Source organism: Andrographis paniculata, unplaced genomic scaffold (genome assembly GCF_009805555.1).
Source record: "Andrographis paniculata isolate CXL003 unplaced genomic scaffold, ASM980555v1 Contig19END, whole genome shotgun sequence".
Taxonomy (NCBI): domain Eukaryota; kingdom Viridiplantae; phylum Streptophyta; class Magnoliopsida; order Lamiales; family Acanthaceae; genus Andrographis; species Andrographis paniculata.
The window spans coordinates 1,321,695-1,348,939 of record NW_026137479.1 but is presented as its reverse complement, the minus strand read 5'-3'; the positions used below and the strand labels follow the sequence as shown (position 1 = coordinate 1,348,939).

The window sequence follows — 27,245 nt, the reverse complement described above, 5'->3', positions numbered from 1 at the left end:
CAGGGTTCGAAACTATTAACTCGCGAACTTATGAACATCTGACTGTCCAAAGAAACAGACGGGACACGTATAGATATAATTAATACGATATTTCTTTTCGAAGTATAATATGGAAAGGACATTGTTCTTCTCCTTTCTCTCCTTGGTCCCGGTATGCGCGCCCAACTTTCTCCCATGATTAATCGAATGCTTGTATTGCACATCCTCCTCCCAGAAAGTAAGTAGATCACCGAACCTATGGAAGTGAAAAATACCACATTCTTCGGAATAGCTACCATATTCGTCGGATTATGCTTTGCCCTCCAAGTTGACTCCGGTTACATAGCTTACAACACCACATCGGGAGTATCTCCAACCAAAATCAACGTCCATTTGGTGCCTCACTCCCACGACGACGTCGGATGGCTCAAGACGGTCGATCAGTACTACGCCGGCGCCAACAATTCCATTCGGGTACAACCATTTTTCGATTTTAAGCTCGGTTACGATCTACTAAATCTCGTTTCTTTACTTCATTCAGGGAGCCTGTGTCCAAAACATATTGGATTCAGTGATATCTGCTTTGTTGGATGACAAAAACCGGAGGTTCATTTATGTTGAGATTGTAAGATTTATATAATTACATGCTTTTGTTCGATCCTGCACACTTGCTACTAGCTACGAGTATTAGCTTGATCGGATCAATTAATCCTTCAGCAATGTACTTTTATTCAGGCATTCTTTGAAAGATGGTGGAAGCAGCAAAGTGACAGTCAAAAGGCTAAAGTCAAGCAGCTTGTGAGCTCCGGTCAACTTGAATTCATGTATTTAGTCTAACTCTTTCACCTTTTTGATGCCCATAGAAAATATGTCTATTATTTATATATTACTTGTTTATGTTTCAGAAATGGGGGCATGTGCATGCACGATGAGGCAACAACTCATTACATTGATTTGATTGATCAGACGACCTTGGGACATCGTTTTATCCTAGATGAATTTGGCAAGAAACCCAGGGTTGGGTGGCAGATTGATCCGTTTGGCCATTCTTCTGTTCAGGCTTATTTGCTTGGTGCAGAGGTATCTACTGGATAATCTGTTTTTCTTTTGATCAAATACTTTATGTCTATATGTAATGTATCACAGCCTACTCACAAGAAATGTACTTATGAATTATTTAAGTGATACATTTCTACAGCTGAAACAGTTTGAGTCAATTGAGCTCCATTACTATGTTGCAGCTTGGGTTTGACTCCTTGTTTTTTGCTCGAATTGATTACCAAGATAGAGCTAAACGCAGAAGTGATAAAACTCTTGAAGTTATTTGGCAAGGCTCAAGGTCCCTAAGATCGTCTTCTCAGGTTAGTTGTCTATTCATGCCCATTAGTTTTGATACTCTTTTAGTGTGATTTTCTAAAATGCCATGTCTCTAGGACATCTCTCTGTCATTCCTATGCCTGAAAGCAATGTGAGGCCTGACTCTCTGTCGTGATTTTTGTCCAGATATTCACAGGGATATTTCCTGTTCATTATGATCCTCCGGATGGGTTTACATTTGAAATAAATGATGTGTCTGCTCCTATTCAGGTTACCAATGTACATAGAAGAACTATAATCTTCATTGTGTTCTCTGGGATAACTTCATAATATCAAGGGTTGAATTCAGGACGATGGTCTCCTTTTTGATTATAATGTGCAACAGAGAGTGGATGACTTTGTGGAAGCTGCTGTTGCACAGGTAGGTAGGTGTAAGATGATTATGGATTGCTTGGATCTTTGATTTATGTTCTGTGTGGCATGGTACAAATTCCTCTGCTTCGTTACACATCTTGGTAATTCATATTTCACAGAAAATTAAGATGCAGTAAGTTTTGGAAATACATAAAACTTCATTGATATAATTATTTCATTTGTAATTTTGATGTTGCCTTTGGTGTAACTGCCACCTGTTACATTTCAGGCAAACCTGACCAGGACGAATCATATATTGTGGAATATGGGAACAGATTTTCGTTATCAATATGCTCTTTCTTGGTTCAGACAGATGGATAAATTCATTCATTATGTCAATTTGGTATTTGCCTTTTTGTCTTCATATTGATATTATGTATACTCTAACCTGTGTTTCTCTGTGGCTAAATGCTGCACATAGTCTCAGTGTGCCCTTTTTACCTGTTCTTAGGATGGGCGTGTTAATGCTTTATATTCTACACCCTCCATCTACACTGATGCAAAATATGCAGCGAACCAGAGATGGCCTCTGAAAACTGGTGACTTTTTCCCGTGAGTGTGATTTCATGGTGAAAGTTTAGTGAAAGTTGCATACTGTCATACTGTGGCCTGAATTGCCTATATTTCTCAGGTATGCAGATAGGGAGAATGCATACTGGACAGGATACTTTATCAGTAGGCCAGCTTTGAAGGGATATGTTAGAATGCTGAGTGGTTATCATTTAGTAAGTTATTGTCGCGTTTACCTTGATTTTGCTAATGTCTATGGATCATTTTTTATTTTTTATTTTTAAAGAGATAGTTGAAAAACTAAACCCAACAAATAACTCAACATTTCCCCTAGCACTGCCCTTAGCAAAGTAATCTGCAACACTATTGTGCTTCAGGGAATATGTTGGAAGATGATGAAGGGTAACTTATTGATAGATAGGCAGCTTCTTATTTCATAGTTTTGCTTTCCATGGAGGTGATGTGTATGTGCATGACTACCAATCATATTCTTTTCTCATCACTTTGGCTTTGGTTTGGTACATTAATGTAAAGTAAATACCATATCTGTTTTTGTCTGGATAGTGCATGAAATATTATTGTGCTTTAGATGTGTTGAAACTTGGAAGAACAACAAGCAGTTACGTCGAATGGAATTAAGCTGCTAAGGGCAGGACTATAGAAATGTTGAAGAAGATAGAACCTGGTTCCTTACCTTCCTGATGAGCTGGGATGGCATGGGTCCTCGTGGTGCTCAACCAAAATAAGATAGGATATCATTTTTATTAATTTGTAATTAAATTTTTATAATCTAGTGGTATGAGCATGAAAGTATAGTGATTATTTTAATGGTATGCATATTTTTCAATACATGCATGTTCTTGTGTATATTGTTGGAGAAGACGGGAGTATATCCCAAAATAGCATTTCATTTTCTGTTTGAAATTCAGGCTGCTAGGCAATTGGAATTCTTCACAGGCAGGAATGCCTTTGGACCAAGCACATATGCCTTGGCTAATGCTTTGGCTATTGTTCAGCATCATGATGGAGTTAGTGGGACAGAAAGGCAGCATGTGGCAGCTGATTATGCAATGCGACTTTCGCTTGGTTATAAAGAGGTGCTTCTCTGTTTAGGTTAAACAAAGCATTCGATGCAATTCTTTTTAAACCTTAACTTGTTGGCTTATAGTTTCATGACTGTGTTTTATTATTCTAAATTGGGACTCATACTGACAAATCAGGAGCATATGTGCACTTCCATGCTATGCTGACATTGCTTAGTTGATGCATATGCTTGTTGCTTTTACCACAAATTACTGACCTCCTTGAGTGTTCAATAATAATTTTTTAGGCTGAGAAAGTGGTAGCATCATCGTTGGCCATGTTAACAGGCTCAAAACTGAATTCTGTCCACGTGGATCTTGTCCCCGAACTTCAGCAGGCAAGCAAGACATCATCTATTTGTGCTATGATTTTGGTTATTAAAATATCATCTGATTTCCCAGTTTGGCAGTTTGGCAGTTTCAATTTCATGTTATTATTTTTTTGTTTACGCAATCTGAAGCTACATCTCATATGATCAGTAGTATGAAGTCACTAAGTAGTGAATGGGTTAAACGTTCTTGGTGTTCCATCTCTCCATCTCAAAAAGCATTGGAGTGCTCCTTATGTTGCAATTTAAGAACGACTGCCCGTTCCTAATTTTGTTTAAAGTCCCATTATTTTTAGAGCACAAACTGTGCATGAAAAATTCTTATCACTTGATTTGATCTTTGTTAGTGTCCTCTGCTCAACATAAGTTACTGTCCTCCCTCAGAAGTTAATTTCACCGAACAGAAGAGCTTGGTAAGATCATCATTTCATCGTCTTTTCAACCTACAAAAATTCAATGTCTTCCTTCCTTTCTTTTTTTCACTTTTGTTTCTAATTGTTTAATGCTGCTTTTATTTATGTGATCCCATTCAATTCAGATCATAATAGCATACAATGCTTTAGGCTGGAAAAGAGATGATGTCATACGCATTCCTGTGAGTACTCCGGTTGTATTATGTGTTTTAGCAACTGAAGATAAAATTTTCCTTTAATCAACATAGTTTCATAATATAATTTCATGCTGTTATTGTAAAACATGGGAAGTTATTATAACATTTTAACAAATATTTCCATTGTTGGACGATTGTGTTTTCAATTTGAAGCCAATAACCGTGGATGAAGTCCGGGTTAATCATTTTTATGGGTTGAATTGAAGGAGTTGGCATAGTATCTTTAAAATCCAATTTCAACACTTTACTATGGTTGTGAACCCCTATAGTGAACCTTGCATTTCTATGAATTGTAAACTTGAAAAAGACTAAGAACTGAAAATTTACATGTGACACAAATTCTCCCAGAGCATGTATGCATTTGTTCACCAAGTCTACTTGCTTCATTCTTTGGGGTCTCTCATTGGTGTCAAAATAAGTGACTGTCAATATTTTTTGCAGGTTTCTTCCAAAAATTTAGTGGTTCTGGATTCTGCTGGAAAGGAAATTGAATCTCAGATCCTTCCACTTTCCAACTTCTCTTTACTTACAGCAAACTATCATATCAAAGCTTATTTTGGTATGTCAGCCTCAAGCATGGCAAGATATTGGCTTTCTTTCTCTGCATCTGTGCCACCTCTTGGTTTCAGCACTTTTGCTGTTACAAGTGCAAAATCAACAGGTAGAAATGGTTGAATTCACTTAGGATAAGGGAACATCAGTTGACATTGAGACAAGTCATACTGTTTCTTCTACAAATTCTTATCAGAATCCAGGTCAATCATGTCAACTATTTATACTTCAGACGAATGTACTTCCAATACATTTGAAGTTGGTCAGGGAAATCTTAAGTTAATCTACTCTGCTACTGAAGGAAAGCTCACTCATTATACCAACATAAGAAATGCTGTAAGTTGCTTTCCGTAAATTCTAAAATTGACTCTAGGAAATTACTTCTCTGAATTTCAAGAATATTTCAATCACTAAATGACATATGGCTGCATCTTGCCCTGATCATAAGTTTTGGTTTCCATCTTTTGGTATATCTTTGTACTTTAACTTGTAAAGCTTGCAGAAACAGAATAGATTAAAGGTGAGAAAATAAATTTTATCCTGGTTTTCTTGTCTGTCAAATTCTGATGGACCCTTTCACTGGTGAAGGTCACAGCACCCACTGAGCAATCATATAGTTACTATACCGGTTATAATGGCACAGATAGAGTTTTCCAGGTATTCTTTTCTGAGCAATAAGTTCCTATTACCATGATTTTCATGCTGCTTTTTCAAGACTTCTTTATTGCATTCTATATTTGTGCATTCTTCAGTTTATGAAAAGAATTTTGCTTAACAATATTGTTTATCAAAATAATTTATGACTGTATGTAACGCGATGCTTTCTTTGTTTGAAGGCATCTGGGGCTTATGTTTTTCGCCCAAATGGTACACTCCTGATTAGACAAGAGGGTCAGGTAAGCTCCGTGATTAGTTATTCTTTTTTCATCCTCAAATGGCCATCATCTAGAAAATTGTAACCATGTTTTGATTTCATTCAAAGGTGTTAGAATATTTTGTCTCTGGTTTCCAGATTCCTTTAACTGTGATGCGTGGTCCAGTAGTTGATGAAGTGCACCAGCAGCTTAATACATGGTTATATCAGGTACCGATTCCTTCACTAATCCTTGCCTTCTCTCAAATTCTTCGCTAAGTCAATGTGGGGGTCAGAAATGTATGACCTTCCAAGATAAAGATGTGCCCTAACTTTTTAGACAAGATTGGAAAGATAAGCTGACGACAATCATCATTTATTTTATTTCCTTTATTAATAGACGATCATATTAGATGTTTGTTTCTATGCAATGCAAGGTCATTTGCAAAATAGGTGAGTGATTCTTAGAAAGTTATATATATATACATATATATATTATATAAATCACCTAGTTTCTTAAACAAGATTGAGGACATGAACTCTCCAACACACTCTATTTTGTTTCTTTTTATTAGCATCCAATATTTTAAAAAAGAATAGACAAATTTTAACAAACCCAGAAGGCTACATTAGAAATTTCACAATGTTTATCTCTATTCTATAAAAGGTCATTCGCATGATTCTTAGTTGTTTTTGTTTATTTTTTTGATGAAAAAGATGTTCTATGTGTATTTCATACTAATACAAGGGGATTTTATACAATAAAGAAAATACAAGGTATTTTGTGATCATTTAAATTCCATATAATTTATTTAATTCCAACAAAATAAATATTTGATATTTAATTAAGGTTTTTTTTTATTTTGAATCTGTTTATTTTTAAACATCACCAGTCGAGTGGGGGTTGAGGCGGGACCCTAACCTTTAAGAACTCCCACAATCTCTGGGGGCTGAGAAATGCCCGCCTGATTTGCGAGAAAGTCAGCTGCTCGGTTCCCTTTGCGATAGATGTGAGAAATCCTTGAAGTGATACTTCTAAGGATGATTGCGATCCACGGGACTAGACTTTGGAAGCTCCAATTTCCTGTAGGAGATGCAATAAGATGAATGCTAGTCATTGAGTCCGTGTCAATCAGAGTGGTCTTAGGCCACGCTTGATTGCAATGGAGATACTGTGGAAAATCGTTTGAAGCTCTGCATAAGTGATGACTAAAAATGTGCGTGTGTGTATTTACGCAATTCACAGGGAATTTATGTTTGAAAATCAGTGAGTGGAAGTTTATAGAAAACGATCAGATATAGTAATTTTTGTGGTTGTAGAACCTGAGTAGTTATTACAATTATTTATACTCTTTTTACTGGTGAGTTTCCAGGTCGAACACAAGGATTTTAAGTCATGAATTTCAACAGTGAAAATCTTGAAAAAAAGCGACGAAATATGCAGGAAGGGATCCGCTTGCAGCGGATCCAAAAGCTAGGCTATAGAAAGCGGTAAGTAAAGCGATAAAAAATGAAGTGAGCGGAAGTGAGCGAAGCGAGGGCGGAAGATGAAGTGCCAGCGGTAACCAGATGATCGGGACATGAGCGGAAGTGGGGACCAGATGAACGGGACATGGATGAATGGCGGTTACCGAGTGAACGGGACATGAGCGAGCGGCACATTATATGTATACATATGTATATATATATATATATAGATGAGTGACCGAGAGTGAAGGAGAGATATTGTGTCTGAACTGTGCGTTACTATATGAATAGATTTCCCTGAAGGCAATGAGCGAGCGATGCAAGTGTGCTATCGGAAATATATGTATTTTACGGAAGCAGTGAGAAGGAAGTATTGTAATTATATAAACTGAATATAAAGAATTCATGACACTGGAATTTTTGACCTTAAGGGATTTACAACAAGCTTCAATGACACCCAGATTCAAGACATTATAAGAAAGAATCCCTACTGTCACTAGGAATCTCTGCGACCTAATAGACCACCGTCTATGTCCCGTTAATTTTCCCAAAATCTGCCTCATTAGTGGCTTTACCCTTATGTTACCACTTTTTAATCAAAATTGAATTCAGAACAGCAGTTAAACAGGTCAACAAGGTTCCCGCGTACTTAACTACATTGAACTACCTTGAGACCGCTTTTGGCGCATAACAAGGCTCAAATAATCAATTCTTCTCTAGCTTTAAACCAGTTAAATGGAATTCTCTAAATTCAAACTTTATATAAGTGTGTAAAAATTGTGGAAGAATTGAGGATGAAGAACTGAATGATATTTCATTATCTACTACGAAAGCATGAAAAGACTAAAGCTAAAAAGCTATAAACGAAAGCAGTAGTCTAATCTAAGAAAGCCGTAAAGACTTGGCCAAGGGAGAAGGAAAACCTCTACTCCTTTGGCCATTCCTGTGGAGAACTCCCTTACAGGGTTGGAGCTCTCGAAAACAGGAAGACGATTTGCTTGAGTAGTACTTACTATGAGTGTTTTTAATTGAAGTATCGATCTCTTTTACATAAAGATATCTGCCCCTATTTATAGCAGGTGAAACGGGACAGTTGCAATCAGTTGTTGGGCGGTTCCAACCGCTGGACAGTTAGGCGGTTACTGGTAGTTATTCTGTTAAAGCAGTTGCTAGCCATAACTTCCAGGGCGCTTGCTTTGATTGCACTGAACTGTAAGTGCGCAAATCTTCCTCGCTTGCCGAAGAGCTGGAGGGCATCGGCGCAGCTAGGCTCGCTTATGCTGGCTGGAAATGGAATGGCTATACCGCTGCATTTGGAACACTTAGTTGGAATCTGGTGATAATCTGCAGCGGTGGGTGTCTGAGCTGTCGCTTGCAAGCGGGAGAGGCTGTCGTTTGCGGGTGGTGAAGGCTGCCGCTTGCCTCTCATGCCTTAGTATTTTCCATGACGTATTCTGGGCGCTTGCGAACGGAGGTGACTGTCGCTTGTGGCGTTTGCCTTAGCTTTTCTGGCACTAGACTACCGCTTAAAAAGGTAAAAGTCGTTAATAATCTCAACAACGAATTCTGGATCATGCCAAGCGATATATATCAATAATGTATGCCATTAATGAGTCATTGTGATGGTTTTTATACAGAAATTCGAGTAATACACAGTTTTGTCAAGCTAAGAATATGCTCTTATTTGGAGTTATTAAACCTCCTCACTCTAAACCTTTGTTCGTCCTCGAACAAATTGCATTAAAAGATCAACAGGTTATACTGTTCACTGCAATTAAGAAGTGTTAACAACAAGTGCCATGATTGGGAATAAAGTGAATCTCAAAATAGAAACAAAGAAGCCATAAGTATTCAGCTTGTCAAACCAGATTGGAGTTATCCAGGTATTGTCAACTTTGCTTGCTTAGCGGGGAATGTTTTTTTGATTTAGGAAACCTTCAGCCGAAGGGTGCGGAGTTTTTGTTTTTTGTTTTTTTTTTTTTTTTGGATCGAGAGTTTCAAACAAACATTGTGTCTGCTCAAGATCTTATTTGATTCTCACACGCCTAGGCCTTTTCAGTTCCTTTGTAATGATAGGTCTTCTCTGCTTCGCTTGCATTGTATCTTAAACCATATTTAAGGACTTCTCTTTTAAAGTTATTTCTTATGAACACAGTCGGAAAACATAGGTTCGCTTGCCCTACTGAGTATGGGAAAGTTGAAACGAAGGGGGCAGTAATCTTCCCAAGTCTTATTCGTTGTTACTTAGTTTAACGCTAATGTTCAAGTTATTGTGAAGTTCGAAGGACAATTACTTGGTCTGATGTGCTTAAGTTATCTAACCCTACTCTAAAACATATCACAGAGCAGGATATCACAGGCATTTCACATAAGAACACATACTTCAGGTTATGTCAGGCATACAACAAAGAAAATTTGTCACTTGTTACCAAAAAGTGTTGTGTCGTTGATCAATGTTGTGTACAGCCCTTGCCATTCTTAAGATGTGTACATGGGGGAGGACCTCTCGTCATTCTTTTCTCGCTTGGCGGTCCTTGTCCCTGAGGAAGGTTTCTGGATATATGCCGTACTAGGTCTTCCATTCGTTGGAGACTCCTGGCTGTGTCAAGCTGTTGTTCCATAAGAATGGCGTATTGTTGGGTGAGAGCTACGAGTGCTTTCATAATCTCCTGCAGCGTCGTACCCATGCTTGCAGCTTGAGTCTCCAGTGCTTCTACGCGCGCTTCTAGTGTGATAGTTGCTTTCTTTCCAGTGGCCAGTTCATCACCCAGACTCCTAGCATATGTGTCAATTATTGTCTGAGTCATCATGTATTGGGTGCGAATGGCTGAGTCGAGTTCCTCTAGTCTTCTTTCAATGTTTTCCAGAGATGAGTGGGGGGCTGATGGTCCAGCCCTCGCTGCTGCTGGTGACTGTCGCTCGGACTCAGCCGAACTGATCTCCACTAGCACTTCCTCCCGAAGGGAATCAGGTGCTGGTTTAGGGGTGACGTCCCTGAGGAATACTAGCTGCCTTGCTACCTCGTACTCCAGCTGCTCTGCCTTCTTTCTCTCCATATATCTCCTAAATCGCAACTGGAGTTGAGTCAGCAGTTTCCAGTATTTGAGCAGCTTGGCCAGCACCTTCATTTTTCTTTTCTTCTATCGCTCAAGCTGTCGCAATCGTTCGATCTGTTGTACTTCGGCGAGCAGCTGAGCTTGCTTCTCCTACAGCTTCCTATCCTGCTCATCCTCCTCTTCCTCTATTAGTATTTTGTCTGATTTGACTGAAGAAGGAGTCAGAGTCTTTGCAGGTGTCCCCATCATGGTAGGTGTTTTTGGGCTGCGTGGGACACTTGTAGGATAGGAAGGTTTGAAATTACTGCCTCCACCTCTTCGGCTTCGTTGGCAGCTTCAGCGGTTGTGGCAGCGGGGACCTCGGCGGGGTATTCTCTGTATGACTCCACTGTGACATCGATCCCGCCGATGGTTTCTTCGGTAAGCACAGTCTCCCGCTCCTCCTCTGTTTCAGCAGCAGTAGGCTCTACCGCTCCCGGCTGGTTAACAGGTGCGGCTTCCTCGCCTGTTCCAGCAACAGTTGGCTCACTTGCCCCCTGCTGGTCAAAGGGAACAGGTTTATCGCCGAGCGGACTCGGCAGTCTTGGTGACACCTCCACCGTCGCAGGCCTTGCTGGCGAAGGTCTCTCAGGTTGAGCGGTGGGTTCTCTGATGACGATCCCTTTCCGTAGTCTGGAGAGGGGGATCGTGTCTTCGCTTGCCTCTACATCCACCGCTTTTCCCTTCCCTTTCTCCTGCCTCGTCGCTCGCCGAGGGGGTGTTGGATTTTTTCGCAGCGCTTCTTTGACCCTCGGCTTCTTGACAGGCGGCGGAGCAGGGTCTTCTTGTTTCTTTGACCTCTTTTCGCCAGTGGCCGCTCGTGGCGCTTTTCCTCCCTTATCGCTCTTGACCGCTTCAGCCCCGAAAAGATCCTCCTCTATCTCCCGAGCGAAGCGGAGGGCTTCCTCTTCCTCATCGCTGGGAGCTTCATTGGAGATTGTCCTCTCAGAATCGGGCTCGGTATGAGTTGTCACATCCTCTCTGATGATTTCCCCCCCCCCCACAAACTTCATCTTCCTTTTTGGTGGAGGGGGCGATGCCGCTTGTGCTTTCCTCTTTTTCTGCTTAGGGACAAGAGTAAATCCCTTGGACTCCAACCAGGTTTTGTGGAAGGCCGCCGGAAATAGCGGCTTCATTTGTAGCTCTGGGGCTAGAGTGGGCAAGTCGACACCCGTGCGCCGGCATAGTTCTGTGATCAGGGTTCCATGACCCAGTGTTCTGTCTCCACTTCTTCGATCCCAGATATCTATGCCTATGATCGCGCTCAAATCCACATCAGCATTCTTCTCCAGAATTAAGCGAAGGGCAATGAGGTAGTCAGGACGGATGTCAGTGGTATGTGCGGTGATCATTATTCTGCTCAGCGACCACTTCACCCATTCCTTTTTTTTCTTCGTCCACCGATCCAAATTTTAAATTCCTCTTCTCGTATACAGGGGTGGTGGTGAAGGTACTATAAAGCGTCTGCAACTCAAGCAAGCTGCAGACCTCCGTTGCCTTCAACTTATCCCTCATCTCCTGGATGGGGTAGTGGTGTTCCCATCCCAGAAGTCAGTTGATCTTTCTGGCTGAGCAGTCTACCCATCTCCCCCGAATGTAGACATGTTTTAGAGTCTCAGCCTGGTTCAGATTAGCGTAAACCTCCCTCACCAGCGATACATCCACTGGCTCACTGGGGTTTTTGATCAACCATGACAGGCCTTGCTCCTCTGACTGGGCCTGTGATCTTTTCGGGGTCAAATCCTCTTTCGTAGAGGATCCCCATCGCCTTCATCCGCTCATAGGCCGCTGCTGCATCAATGTTGGAAAAATGAAGTTTGTCAAACTGCTTGGACCTCAACACATCCTTTGCAGCATCGGCAGCATTCTTTTTGGAGGTTTCGTCTCTGAATGCCTTCATCCTCCTCAGCGGTGCCTCATGGCAGGCAAGTTTGTCCTTCAGCTCTTTCAGCTGGTACTCCTTCAACTCCTCGTAGTCTAACCACCAGTCGCTCACCGGATACCTCTGCTCTGTTTCTTCAGTGTATTCGAATCTGAAGTAGTCCTCCGGGAACTCTGGAATGAATTTTCTGAAGGGGAGTGACTTCAGCTGCCTGAGCTTCTCCCAGTCCTCTGTAAGCTCCAACACTTTACTCTTCCTGTAGTATGCCTCAGGCGGCGCTGGCTCTACAAATTCTGCCCCTGAGGTTGTTGTCACCACCTGTCGTCCGTCCGTGGATTTAATCCTTTGTACTCTCTTTTCTATTCTCTCCTCATCCTTCTTCAACGTTTCTCGCTTGATTGGATCTATTTTGTTAAGCCTGTCCTGAACCTAGGGTTTCCAGAGTTATTGTTTAATATACGAAATTTATGAATCCTGCCTTCCTGCTTTAAAATGCTAACAACATTCATGTACAAGCAATCATTTTCACAATTTCAGTGATTTTAACCCTATATCTTCCCCTTACAACGAAACAGAACACTATTGTGAGTGTTACGCTGTGAAAAGGGAGAAATCACAGAACAGTACAAAACATACAGATTATTGCAAAATTGAACCATAGGAAGCAAGGAAATCAGTTATTGTATCTAAATACAACAGATAATAGACCTAGATTCACATAAATCAAACATATAAACAGTTTCGCAAAAATGAAGAATAGACAGTTATCGCGAAAATAATTTGGGATTCTGTGTTTTTTAACGTTAAATCAGGGAAAATCAACCGTAAAATCGAGTTTATGTACTAAGGTTAACTTAGATCTTACCTTAGATGAAGCTATTACTGGTTGAAATGTCGAGATTTTGAGAAAAATTTTGGCTTGGAGAGTGGCGGTTACTAAAGCGTCGGGAGGAAGTTACTGTAGGGCAAAAGTGAAAAATGACCGGGGATTGGGGTATTTATATAATTTTCTATCGCTCATCTGGAGGGCAAGCGAAGTGCTGCCTAGTCTATTGTAATTACTTATAAAGGTATAAGGGAAGGTTTTCATGGCGGGTGAGCGAGTAAAGCAATACTTCTATTTATCTAAGCATGAGATTTAAGCAGTGATGGAAGCGGTACTGGGTGAGCGATACTGCTTCCCCAGTGAATATCAGGGTGAGACAAGCGAAGCGATAGATGGCTTGGGGTCAGGCTCAGGTTAGAAGTTAAAATGCTAACATTAAACTACTCCTATAAAGCGATAATCCTACTCTAATGAAAGCGATAACAAAACTGTAAACCTATATTATGAAAGCGGTAAGAATTATAAAATTTATCTATGAAAGCGATAAAGAAAACTTGTAAATTTTAACTATGAAACCGATAAATTCTAACTAGGAAAGCAATAAAAGAAAGCTGTAAAACAAGCGGATATAAGATTAGGCTTCTGGATCTTTTTTTTCCGAAATTCTATCATTGAACGAGCTTCTGAACCTCCATCAGATTAATATCTGCACTGGCCTGCTGCAATACAGGCCCTTCGATATATGGTTTCAGTCTCGCTCCATTTACCAGGAAGGAGTTTCTTTCTCCTGGGGTTTCCAAATTATTAATCCTTATGGCTCCACTTGGCAGCACTTGCCTGACGATATACGGCCCAGTCCACCGTGACTTCAATTTCCCTGGGAATAAGTGGAGCCTAGTGTCGTATAGAAGAACCTTGGATCCCACAGTAAATTCCTTCTTCTTCAACTTCTTGTCATGGTAGAATTTCATAATTTCCTGTAGAATTTAGCACTTTCATATGCAAGATAACGGAACTTTGTCAGATCTAGCAATCTTTTGGCGCATTTCTCCTGTGTTGAGAGAAGATCAAAGTTGAGATACTTGATGGCCCAATACGCGCGATGCTCGAGTTCCGGAGGTAGGTGGCAGGCTTTTCCATATACAAGCCGATAAGGGGACATTCCAATTGGAGTTTTGAAGGCTGTTCTATATGCCCACGGCGCATCATCTAATTTCTCTGCCCAATTCTTGCGACTTTTATTTACTATGGTCTAGAGGATGTATTTGATTTCTCTATTTGAAACTTCCACCTGACCGCTCGCTTGTGGATGATAGGGGGTAGTTAGATGCTGGCGGACACTATATTGTTAAAGGCAAGATTGTAGCACCTCATTCACAAAGTGGGTGCCTTCATCGCTTATTATCGTTCTGGGGACCCCAAACCTTGGGAATATGGTATATTTTAGGAAGCGGATCACAGATCGAGCATCGTTAGTGGTGAGCGCTTGCGCTTCAACCCACTTGCTCACGTAATTCACCGCCACCAGAATGTATAATTTCCCATTGGAAGGCGAAAAGGGACCCATAAAGTCTATCCCCACACATCAAATATGTCCACAAACAAGACTCCAGTTTGGGGCATCTCCTCTCTCTTCGAGATAGATCTCAATCTTTGACACTTGTCGCACGATTTGGCAAAGGCATTAGCATCTTTTTGTAGGGTAGGCCAAAAGAAGCCCGACTGAAAACTTTGGCCGTTGTGCGCAGGCCAGCGAAATGCCCTCCTACATGGGACCCATGACATTCATTCAAGATCAGCGCGATCTCAGATTCCGCTACACAACGACGAATTATTCCATCTGCGCCGATGTTGAACAAAAACAGTTCATCCCAAAAATAGTCCGTTGTTAAACTGAGCAATCTCTTCTTTTCCCTTTGTATAGTATGTGCTAGGAACTGTCCTATAGTTAGGAAATTGGCCAGGTCTGCAAACCATGGCTCCTTCGCTTGCACCAGGAACAGCTTCTCCTCTGGGAATTGTTCGTTGATTCCTGGAAATATGTCCTCTTTTTGCCTTAACCTACCGAGGTGATCTGCCACGTGATTCTCTTTCCTCTTCTTATCCATGATCTCTATGTCAAATTCCTGGAGCAACAGAACCCATCTGATCAAGCGGGCCTTTGTCTCCTTATTTTCCATCAAATACTTAATAGCTGCATGGTCAGTGTGAACAATGGTCTTGCTTCCGATAAGATATTGTCTAAATTTCTCGAAAGCGAAGACAATAGCTAGCAGCTCCTTCTCGGTTGTAGTGTAATTCTTTTGACCGGAATCCAATGATTTACTTGCATAATAGAAGACATTCAACTTGGATTCTACCCTTTGTTCTAGTACAGCGCCGACGGCATAGTCGCTTGCATCCGTCATCAACTCGAATGGCTCACTCCATACTGGTGTTGAAATTATAGGACCGGAGGTCAACTTCTCCTTTAATACTCGAAAAGCCTCCTCACACTCGCTTGACCAGTGAAACTGAGAATCCTTGCACAACAGTGATGTAAGTGGTTGCGTGATTTGACTGAAGCCCTTGATGAAACGACTGTAGAACCTCGCGTGTCCAAGGAAACTTCACACTCCTTTCTCATTCGAGGGCGCTGGCATCTTTTCGATTACACTAACTTTTGATCTATCCACCTCAATACCGGCAGATGAGATCTTATGGCCTAAGACAATTCCTTCATTTACCATGAGATGACACTTTTCCCAGTTCAGCACAAGATCAGTCTCAATGCAGCGGAGAAGTACTTTTTCCAGATTGTTCAGGCATCTGGAAAATGTCTTGTCATATACCGAGAAGTCATCCATGAATACTTCTATACAAGAGTCCAGGAGATCGCTGAAGATATAGTACATACATCGCTGGAAGGTGGCCAGAGCGTTGCAAAACCCGAATGGCATCCTTCTGTAAACGAAAGTCCCATATGGACAAGTAAATGTAGTCTTCTCACAGTCCTCCGGTTTGATGGGAATTTGATGATAGCCTGAGTAACCATCGAGGAAACAGTAGTATTCGTGACCTGCGAGCTTCTCAAGGCATTGATCAAGGAAGGGAATCGGGAAGTGATCCTTCTTCGTGGCGGAATTCAATCTTCTGTAGTCGATGCAAACCCTCCACCCAGTGATAGGTCTTGTCATGAAGACTTCCCCCTCATCACTTGTCTGTTCGACAAAGCCTCCTTTCTTGGGAACCACCTGGGTTGGGCTGACCCACTGGCTGTCACTGATAGGGTATATGATTCATGCATCAAACAGCTTGATCACCTCCTTCTTTACTACCTCTTGCATATTTTCATTTAGTCTCCGCTGAGGTTGTCTGCATGGCTTAGCGTCAGCATCCAGCCTTATATGGTGCATGCACACCGCTAGGCTGATTCCTTTAATATCTGTCATCTTTCATGCAAACACCACTTTTCTTCTTTTGAGAAGTGAGACGAGCTGAGCCTCTTGGTTCGACAACAGTGAGGCGGAGATTAACGGCGGGTAGGGCCAAGGAATATGTATTTGAGGTGTTCAGGTAATTTCTTCAGCTCATCCTTTATGTTGGTGTCGCTGGCTGGTTCTTTCGTCGCTCGTTCAATGGATTCAGTGAGCGCAGGCGTGTCATCGCTTGCCTCTGTTGAATCCTTTGCAGCTTCCAGCTTAAGCAACCCGTTATCTGAAATTCCTTCCAGATTTTCAAGTGTAATAAAGCTCTCAAAAGTTGTTATTTCATTTAACTCATTGATAAAATCACAATTTTCTTCCTGAGGTTGACGCAATGTTGAGTTCATGGAAAATGTGACTTTATCTCCACCGAAGCTTAATGAGATTTCGCCTTCAGCGACATTGATTGTGGCTTGAGCGGTGGCAAGGGAGTGCCCGCTTTCGGTTGATTATATCTTTGATAAACTTAACGTAATGTGGCATCTATGACAAAGCATCAGCAAACGGTATAGTAATTTGAAGACTACGAAAAGTGTGCACAAACTTATCAAATTCCTTGGAGTTGTCCTTCTTCCCAAGTCGTGTAGGAAAGGGGCTCGAGCCAAAGGCTGAGCGGGACCCTTTTCCTTCGGTTCAGGCTCCCAAGCGCCTGGTATCGCTCGAGGTTGGGATGGACCTTCCTCCCTAGTCGGAATCTGTATAACTTCATCCTGCACAGGCACGTTAGCAACAATAGGGTTAAGAGAATGATTAATACCTTTGTCTGGCAGCGGTGGTGACTGTGTCCACTTCCCTCCCCTTGTTTCGATGGCCTTTGCTTGGTTCGGGACAGTCGAGACTGTTCGACTGTCCCATGCAACGTTCCTTTCTGCTTTAGCTTCATAGCTTCAGCTATCTGCCCGACTTGTATTTCTAGCATTTTGATCGAGGCAGAAGTATTCCTTTGGAATTCCTTATTTGCTCGCTCTGTGTTCCTCCAGAGCTCCTCCAGATTCAGCGGTGCTTGGCCCGCTGTGGGAGGTTGAGCGAATGCAGGTACCTGCTGCGGAAAGTGGGGGGCTTGAAAGTATTGTTGTTGATGTTGATAATATCCCCTTTGATGATATTGTTGCGCAGCGAACTGTTGTGGCCTCTAAAATTGTTGCTGAGGACGCGGTCCAGTGGGGCCTTGAGCCTGCCCCTTTTGGAATTGCTGGAATTGAGGGGCATTTCTGCCAGCCATATAGTAGACCTCCACTGGGTTCTGAGCCTCTTCAGTCGAGCACTCAGCAACCTGCGGACCTTGTTGGTCTTCAAAAGCTCTTTCCTCACATTTTGCGGCCTCGTGCAGCGCCTGTTTTCCTTTATTATGCAGGTCCTGCTTCATGAGCTTAGACAGTTCCTTGACTTGGATCGACAAACTGTCGATCCTTGCATCGTGAGAAACGGAAGCAGGAACCTGGTATAGACCCCTCGAAGGCTCGGGCCTGTTGGACTCTGGCCAACTTGACTGATTGGCCGCTATTTTCTCTATTAAAGCCCTCGCTTCTGAGGCACAGCGCCCCATCAACGAGCTTCCTGCCGCTGCATCCAAGGACATCCTTAGTTCAGGAGTGATTCCTGAGTAGAAAATTTGTAGCTCCATGAAGTACGGAATATCATGATAAGAGCAGTTGCGGAGCAATTGTTTGAATTGGCTCCAGGCTTTGGGAAGGGTCTCATCACTCGCCATCTTGAAAGTGAGTATTTCATTCCTTTGGCGAATGGTCTTCGATACGGGATGATATTTACTCATAAAGGCCTGCACTACTTCCTTAAAAGAGCCAGGAATGGGATAAAGGTTATCGAACCATTTCCTGGCTTCTCCAGATAAAGAGAATGGAAACAGTATCAGTTTTGCAGCGTCCTCCGTGATGCCGTGAGATTTGGAGGTGGCAGCGATCCTGTTAAAGTTCTGTATATGCTCACAAGGGCTTTCGTTGAGCAGCCCATGGAATTGGCTCTGGCTCGCCAGGCTGACAAGCGCTGGTTTCACCTCATAATGGCCAGAGCCTCTGGGCGCTGAACTTGTAATTAATGTATGATCCAGAAGGGACTGGTAGTGAACGTCCATGGGGACTTCAGCAAGCGGGCGTTCAGCAGCCCTGTGTCCCTCAGCCCTTTGGTGAGACTTAGCAGTAGGTGGTGGGGGAGTGATGGTAGCAGGTATCGCAGCGGTGTTGGCAGCTTGAGCCACTTGGGAAGCGATAAACGCCCCCTGCGTAGCTTGAGCTTTCTCCACCTGAGCGAGGTGCGCTTGCAGCCCCGCCATTCCCTGTTGAATGCTACTGAGAGCTCTCATTAATTGCTCCTCAGTTGGTGTGAGCGCATGGGGAACGACAGTAGGGACCACAGTGGGGATGTGGAGCGGCACCTCCTGCGAAGATGCAGATGTGGCAGAGTTGGAAGATGTCCCAGCTGCAGTCTGGAAAGTTGGGACGACAGTAGGAGCGGTGGCATTTCCTTCGTTTTCCATAAGTTGTTTTCGCACTTGCTCTCTGAACAGACGTCTCTGTGATCGAGCGGAAGGAGTAGGACTTGTGGGACGCTGAAAATGCTTCGGACCCCTACATAATGATAGCCACATCAAAGAAAAAGTTAGCAAAATTAGTAAGAATGCAAAAATTATTACAAAGAATTTAAAAGTAATTTATGGCGCTTCAAAAGATCCTCAACCAAAATACTTTTCATGAGTTTAAAATCCCCGGCAACGGCGCCAAATTATGATGACTAAAAATGTGCGTGTGTGTATTTACGCAATTCACAGGGAATTTATGTTTGAAAATCAATGAGTGGAAGTTTATAGAAAACGATCAGATATAGTAATTTTTGTGGTTGTAGAACCTGAGTAGTTATTACAATTATTTATACTCTTTTTACTGGTGAGTTTCCAGGTCGAACACAAGGATTTTAAGTCATGAATTTCAACAGTGAAAATCTTGAAAAAAAGCGACGAAATATGCAGGAAGGGATCCGCTTGCAGCGGATCCAAAAGCTAGGCTATAGAAAGCGGTAAGTAAAGCGATAAAAAATGAAGTGAGCGAAGCTAGGGCGGAAGATGAAGTGCCAGCGGTAACCAGATGATCGGGACATGAGCGGAAGTGAGGACCAGATGAACGGGACATGGATGAATGGCGGTTACCGAGTGAACGGGACATGAGCGAGCAGCACATTATATGTATATATATATAGATGAGCGACCAAGAGTGAAGGAGAGATGTTATGTCTGAACTGTGCATTACTAAATGGATAGATTTTCCTGGAGGCAATGAGCGAGCGATGTAAGTGTGTTATCGGAAATATATGTATTTTACGGAAGCGGTGAGAAGGAAGTATTGTAATTATATAAACTGAATATAAATAATTCATAACACTGGAATTTTTTACCTTAAGGGATTTACAACAAGACTTCAATGACACCCAGATTCAAGACATTATAAGAAAGAAACCCTACTGTCATTAGGAATCTCTGCGACCTAATAGACCACCACCGCCTATGTCCCGTTAATTTTTCCAAAATCTGCCTTATTAGTGGCTTTACCCTTCTGTTACCTATTTTTAATCAAAATTGAATTCAGAACAGCAGTTAAGCAGGTCGACAAGGCTCCCACGTACTTAACTACATTGAATTACCTTGAGACCGCTTTTGGCGCATAACAAGGCTCAAATAATCAATTCTTCTCTAGCTCTAAACCAGTTAAATGGAATTCTAACAAGGCTCAAATAATCAATTCTTCTCTAGCTCTAAACCAGTTAAATGGAATTCTCTAAGTTCAAACTTTATATAAGTGTGTAAAAATTGTGGAAGAATTGAAGATGAAGAACTGAATGATATTTCATTATCTACTACGAAAGCATGAAAAGACTAAAGCTACAAAGCTGTAAACAGGAGCAGTAATCTAATCTAAGAAAGCCGTAAAGACTTGGCCAAGGGAGAAAGAAAACCCCTACTCCCTTGGCCATTCCTGTGGAGAACTCCCTTACAGGGTTGGAGCTCTCGAAAACAGGAAGACGATTTGCTTGACAAGTACTTGCTAGGAGTGTTTTTAATCGAAGTATCGATCTCTTTTACATAAAGATATCTGGCCCTATTTATAGCAAGTGAAACAGAACAGTTGCAATCAGTTGTTGGGCGGTTCCAACCGCTGGGTAGGTAGGCGGTTACTGGTAGTTATTCTGTTGAAACAGTTGCTGGCCATAACTCCCAGGGCACTTGCTTTGATTGCACTGAACTGTAAGGATGCAAATCTTCCTCGCTTGCCGAAGAGCTGGAGGGCATCAGCGCAGCTAGGCTCGCTTGTGCCGGCTGGAAATGGAATGGTTGTACCGCTGCATTTGGAACACTTAGTTAGAATGTGGTGATAATTTGCAGCGGTGGGTGTCTGGGCAGTCGCTTGCAAGTGGGAGAGGCTGTCGCTTGCCTCTCATGCCTTAGTATTTTCCAGGACATATTCTGGGCGCTTGCGAGCGGAGGTGGCTGTCGCTTGTGGCGTTTGCCTTAGCTTTTCTGGCACTAGATTACCGCTTAAAAAGGCAAAAATCGTTAATAATTTCAACAACGAATTTTGAATTATGCCAAGCGATATATATCAATAATGTATGCCATTAATGAATCATTGTGATGGGTTTGATACAGAAATTCGAGTAATACACAGTTTTGTCAAGCTAAGAATATGCTCCTATTTGGAGTTATCAATAGGTCTTTGAAGAAGTTCTTCAAATAATTCTTTTTTTGAAATGCATGTTTTACACTACCTGACTAAAATCAAAAGTTATAACATGCAAAAAAGTTTATGTAATTCACCTCTACAAGTTAAAGCCCAACTTTCTTTGGGAGATAATTGAAGTTCAACTAGACCCAAAAACAGAATCATGTGATTTATTAGAGATTAGGACTCACATTGATTTGGTTTATTTCTTGTTACTTGTGTGATTTTCCTGTTTATTATAAAGGTAAAATTGTCCATGGATGCCCTTAACATCTAGCTGTGAATGCCAATTTTCTGCAGGTGACCAGGGTTTACAAGGGAAAGGAACACGCTGAAGTTGAGTTTACTGTAGGTTTACTTGTGTTGAGTCGATGAATATGTTAATCCGATGGTTTGATCGTACAGTTTCTTATGTTAGATTTACCCATCAATTTTTCATTTTTTATTTCTATTATTATTTTTTTCAGGTTGGACCCATACCTGTGGATGATGGATTTGGAAAGGAAATAATTACTCAAATAACCACAGCCTTGAATACGAACAGAACATTTTATACAGATTCAAACGGGCGTGATTTCATTAAAAGGGTATGTATTTAGCTTCCATTTGGTGATAAATGATCATGATAAAAAATGGTATGGAGCAACCAGTAATCCTCATGTAAATTCACTAGATATTTTGGTCAATTGTCATATTGGCTTCTTGCAGATTCGAGATTATAGAGCGGATTGGGACCTAGAAGTACACCAGCCAATATCTGGCAATTATTACCCGGCATGTCGTGTGAACCTTGCACAAACTTCTAATCGTTGCTTTCTTTAGCTTTTTGTGCCTGTTCTTTGGCATTTTCAGCTCATGAGATGTACATGCTCAATTTTACTTGAAGATAATACTATTATGGCTAGTTGAATGACATATAATGTGAGTGCCAATAATAAAATTAGAATTGAAATATTGTGTAGATAAACCTTGGAATGTATCTTGAGGATGAAACTATGGAAGTTTCTGTGTTGGTGGACCGTGCAGTTGGTGGGTCAAGCTTAGTGGATGGACAAGTAGAGCTTATGCTTCATAGGTACTGCATGCTCTCTTCATGTCTATCTCCCAATTTTTGGTTATTCTAATTGTTGGTTGTTTGCATGTGGGATTTCTAATATATTACATTTCTGTCATGGTGTGTAGGAGGCTGCTGAATGATGATTCTAGAGGCGTTGGCGAGGCACTAAATGAAGAAGTTTGTGCTTTCAACTATTGTCAGGGCTTAGTGGTAATATGATATTGCAGCAGTATTACATTGATAACTCATGCCGCTCTTTTATTTTTGTTGCTTATCCTAACATGTATTCTTATATGCCACTTGTATTCCTTGGTCACCAATACAACAACAGGCACACACACGTACATATATATAAAGTTGTGCAATATAATCGGGTCTTACCACTTGTATTAATGATTTGAATACATGAGATCTAAACATATTTGTACTTTCCCATCAATATGGGGGTGTTTCCATTCCCAGCTTGACTGACATTCCATGACTCTTGAGTTGTTCCGTCTCTTAGTCCCAAATATTAAACAAAATTTTAAGTAGTTACAGTGTCCCTAGTGGGACAACAATTTTGTTCAAAATAATGGATGTTCTCACTTTATAAACTATACAAAGTACGTCGGTCACTCAGAAAATCAATGATATTGGAGTACACTATATCTTGTGGTACTTGGTAACATCGAGATCTAGAAATATAATATTTTTTCAAGGTTATTTGTAATATCTGAATTCAGAGCACCTAGGGAATGTAGGAAGTACTGTGACTTAGAATAATGTTGGATGATTTGAAGATTAAATTACAACATCATGTGAAGAAGTACCTATATGCTTGAATATGAGATTCTCTAAGATCTTTTGTAAACTCGCTTATGTGAGTTTACCATTGCACTATTGATGCATTTCCTTGTCACTATGAAGTTGTTCATTTGCTTCACTTATGATTTAATCCATGGGAGGTGATAGTATGTTACATTCTCTCTCAATAAAGAGAAGAAATATTCTATCCAAAATTATGTTTACATGTGTCAAAGCCTTACCATCAAGGTTTGGACCTCTCTCCTGATAGGAAATAGGGACAGGAACTCAGGAATGAGGAGAGGGCAAGACCCTTGTTGGTGTATCGGAAGCGTGGACGGGCCTAGGCTTGCTTTCGCAAGCTTGGCTTTATATTTATCACTCTTTTAATATTTATCTAGTTGGACATTTAATTATGGACTTTTATTAGTTTGGTTTGGGTTTATTTCTTGTTTAATGGACTTATTTTAGTATAGTAGTAAGGTTTAGGTAATAGTATTTAAGGAGTTGCTAGTGTTTGAAACATTATTCTGGGTTTTAAAAATTAAGTAGCCTTGGGGCTTTTGGGCGAAAGGTTGATACCGGTTGATTGTTCTTGGGCAAGCTATTGATATCGTTTGATTCTTCTTATCCTTTATCTTGTTTTTATCATCTCCATTCCTAGAAAATTCATTAGTCACCATCCGTTTTATCTGGCTCTATATAGCACACATGTGGGTTCTATTCTCCACTCTTGTTTTAAAGAGTTCAGATCTGTCCTTTTTTTTATTAATATTTTGAATCTGTGAACAAAACAAAATCCAGCATTACTTGTGATCTTAGACATCACATAACACAAACTCAATACTTCTAACTATCTTGATTGGAGTAAAATGTTTTATCTGAGAAGTATTGATAATGATAATCACTTGACTGATGATCCTTAAAAAAATGGTTCAAGGAAGATGCCGGACTGTTCATACAGATAAAGAATTACATTGACAATGAGGTATTTGGCATGATTAATCACTGTGAATATGTTAAGAAGTTAATGGAATATTTAGAAATCTTGTATTTGGGTCGCACATATGAGGTGTGAATTTGTTAAGGAGTTATAGAGTTTTAGAATTCTTGTATTCTTGTAAAGGGAATATGTCACGTGTAGGTATGTCAAGATAAGACCATCATGACTTATTTATGGATTTTAAGAAAACTTACAAGGAGCTTAATCTATTACTACCTTTTAGTTCTGATGTGAAAGTTCAGCAAACTCCATGGGAATATACGGGGATTATGAGTTTGTTGGCTGCTTTTTGCCTGAAATTGAAGCTGCTAATCTAAGATCTGTTCACTGGTGTTATTTTGTGTGTGGGTGTTCTTTTTCTCCCCTTCTCACACAGCTCAAATATGAAGCAAGATCTTATACCATGATTCCAAATCTACCCCCTCTTCTTATGTCCATTTCTGCAGCAAAGTGGCGTTCAAGAAAATGAAAGGTGAACAAAATAGTTAAGAAACACGGAACAAGCCATACTGGTTTGGCAATGGAACTTAGACAGATTTCATTCACATAATCTTAAACTCTCATCTTGCTTTAGGTAGATTAGAACGTAAAATATTTGCCATGCTTTACTTAGTTATACAAAAAGACACATTTTCTGAACATATTATTGAGTATCCCAAAACATTTAACTCAACTGTATTGTATATGCATTTTTCTGGTTGTTTTTATTTCTACTTCTGGCCATAACTATCTTATATTAATTTGCAGATGAATTATTTGCTCAGAAAAATGATTTCGTAAATCTGTTTTGAATATATGTGTTTGTTTCAGGTTCAAGGGAAATTTTATCTTAGAATTGATCCACGGGGAGAAGGGGCCAAGTGGCGGCGCAAATTTGGGCAAGAGGTTTATTCTCCACTTCTTCTTGCATTTTCTCAAGAGGTGAGACAAGTATTAGGGAGTATTAATGAAAGCTGTACTCTGGACATGGCTGATCAATTTTGTTCATGCAGGAGGGTAGTAATTGGATGGATTCTCATATAACTGCATTTTCAGCTATAGATCAATTCTATAGTCTGCCAGACAACATTGCAGTGATTACCCTTGAGGTGTCCATAACTTAATCTAAAGATGACTCGTGTTTCTAGTGGAATTGAAATACTGCTACAGCTAAAACAATTCCTCTCTACACTGCAGGAGCTTCATAGTGGCAAAGTACTACTTCGCTTGGCTCACTTGTATGAGGTCAGAGGTCTAAACTATGCTATACTTTTGGGTTCTTGGGAGATCTTGAGATCATCTTAGAAATAATAAGAAGGATTTTCCAGGTTTTTTTAGTTTCCTATCTGATTGAACTTCGTATGGATTATCCATCTGAATAAAACATATTTATCCTATAAAGAACTGATTGCCAAAACTCAAATAATACATTTCAGTGTAGAAATAGTTATTTTGTACGTCCTGGTGAGCCTCATAAATCATAGTAGTAATCATTGGTGTGGCTTACACACAATCTCATAAGTTGCCACAAATAAATAACACCTAGTGATGGTATAATTTGTAACCTGATATTCTTAGTGCCTCTTGACTTGAGCATTCGATTAATTGTGCAAAAGTAACTATAGCATAACCCACCTTTGTCTTTATCAGACATTCTTGCTTGTGATTTGTTTTCATTTTGGTTTGAGATACTGGGTTGACAATCTGTTTCCATGGTCCTCTACTGTGAACCTAAAACATATTTAGGATTGAATTTTTTTTATTATTATTATTTTTTCCCTAAACGAAGACCCACTGCAGAAGTATGAATTATATTTATTCATGAACCATGCATCTATAGTGGCATGAAAATAACCTAGATAAATTAGTGGTTTTTTTTTTTTTTTTTGGAGAGGGGAAGGGGCGTGGAAAAAGAAATATTGGTAAATCTTAGTAAGTTTGAATTAAATTTGTCCATATACCATGGTTTTATAGAGCATGAAAACAAGAAATATAGAGAAATATATGCTTTTCGAGTCTTCTACAGCTAAATCAAAATTTAAGATATCAGTTCCCAAAAAATATGAAACTAAAGTAATTGAGCCTTGATTATTAAAGAGGCTCCAAATATCGTGGTTTCCAACATTATTTGCTCTTTCTTGAACTGGAACTGTTTCTCCCACTGAGGACCTGGTTAAGTATTTCTAATTGCCTCAATACATGCAATTTTAGAACTTTTGGGAGAATGAATCTTTTGAATTTCCATCCATGTGACTTCACTCTCTTGTAATTGACATGTGAAAAGGTTGGAGAGGATAAAGATTGCTCAGTAGTTGCAACTGTAGAGCTGAAGAAGCTTTTTCCAGGCAAGAAGGTAATTGAGATTCAAATTGGTAATCAACTGAAAGGCCTGGTGAATGTATTAGTATTATTTATGCATATCAACTAGCTGGTTGCCAATTTTCTTGGAAAGTTATCCATGAGATGTCTAATAATGTGAAATTGATAGAGAGTTGAGCCAAGCTTTTGTGTTTCCAAAAATGGATTTATTGTCAGATAATCGAAGTGACAGAGATGAACTTGTCTGCCAACCAAGAAAGAATAGAGATGGAAAAGAAGAAACTGAAGTGGGAGATACTAGGTGGAGCCCCTGAAGAACAACCGAATGTTGTCAGAGGAGGACCCATTGATCCAGTAACGCTTGTGATCGAACTTGCTCCCATGGAGATTCGGACATTCATCCTCGAGCTAAACTACCAAAAGGTTGATGTTTCTTGAAAGGAGCTGGGGTGATGCCCAGATGGTAATTGGGCATTTGTGCGACCAAGTGCTTGTTGAAATAAGAAATGGTTTATGGTCATGAATTTCTGAGACAGGATTTGGACCCACTGTTTTTACATTGCTCAAGTTGCCTTTGAAAGCCTTTATAAGAAAGAATTAAACAAAAAACAATATTTTTCAGCATTTCTAACAGGTGGATCCATTGCACTCCCGTGCGCACCTTTTAGGTGAAATTCGAGATTTGTTTTAAACAGTAACTATCAAAAGCTATGCACTAAAAAAATTGTATTTTTGCTGATCAACGTGATTTAACATAAGGTTCTGTGGCATCTCTGTGTGGAATAGATAATAGAGGTGAAATGTAAAAATAAATGAACATGGTAACAAATTTATTTAAGGAATGAATACGAACAAAGCTGATTCTGGTAGTTTGGTTTTCATGGGAATGAAGGACAACCAAAGGGCAACTTAGATTACTCCAGCAACTTACAAGACATGCACACTCACGAATCCTACATAAATACAACCTCCGGCATGCCAAAGAAAGGTTCAA

General features: G+C 40.5%; 1 protein-coding gene across 1 annotated transcript; it reads left to right on the top strand.

Moving 5' to 3' along the window:
• The first annotated feature begins 90 nt into the window (after nucleotides 1-90).
• On the top strand, nucleotides 91-27,005 carry LOC127242820 (alpha-mannosidase At3g26720-like). Its single transcript, XM_051262522.1, has 29 exons — nucleotides 91-453; nucleotides 521-604; nucleotides 715-803; nucleotides 885-1,059; nucleotides 1,221-1,340; nucleotides 1,483-1,566; nucleotides 1,646-1,717; nucleotides 1,940-2,053; nucleotides 2,162-2,262; nucleotides 2,342-2,435; nucleotides 3,150-3,317; nucleotides 3,551-3,640; nucleotides 3,979-4,044; nucleotides 4,170-4,226; nucleotides 4,683-4,902; nucleotides 4,990-5,129; nucleotides 5,382-5,450; nucleotides 5,630-5,689; nucleotides 5,806-5,877; nucleotides 21,408-21,455; nucleotides 21,575-21,694; nucleotides 21,816-21,881; nucleotides 22,070-22,182; nucleotides 22,290-22,374; nucleotides 24,764-24,874; nucleotides 24,946-25,041; nucleotides 25,130-25,177; nucleotides 26,217-26,285; nucleotides 26,468-27,005. The coding sequence occupies exons 1-29, from the start codon at nucleotides 238-240 to the stop codon at nucleotides 26,687-26,689; spliced, it is 3,069 nt and encodes a 1,022-aa protein (XP_051118479.1). The 5' UTR covers nucleotides 91-237; the 3' UTR covers nucleotides 26,690-27,005.
• The last annotated feature ends 240 nt before the right edge of the window (nucleotides 27,006-27,245 follow it).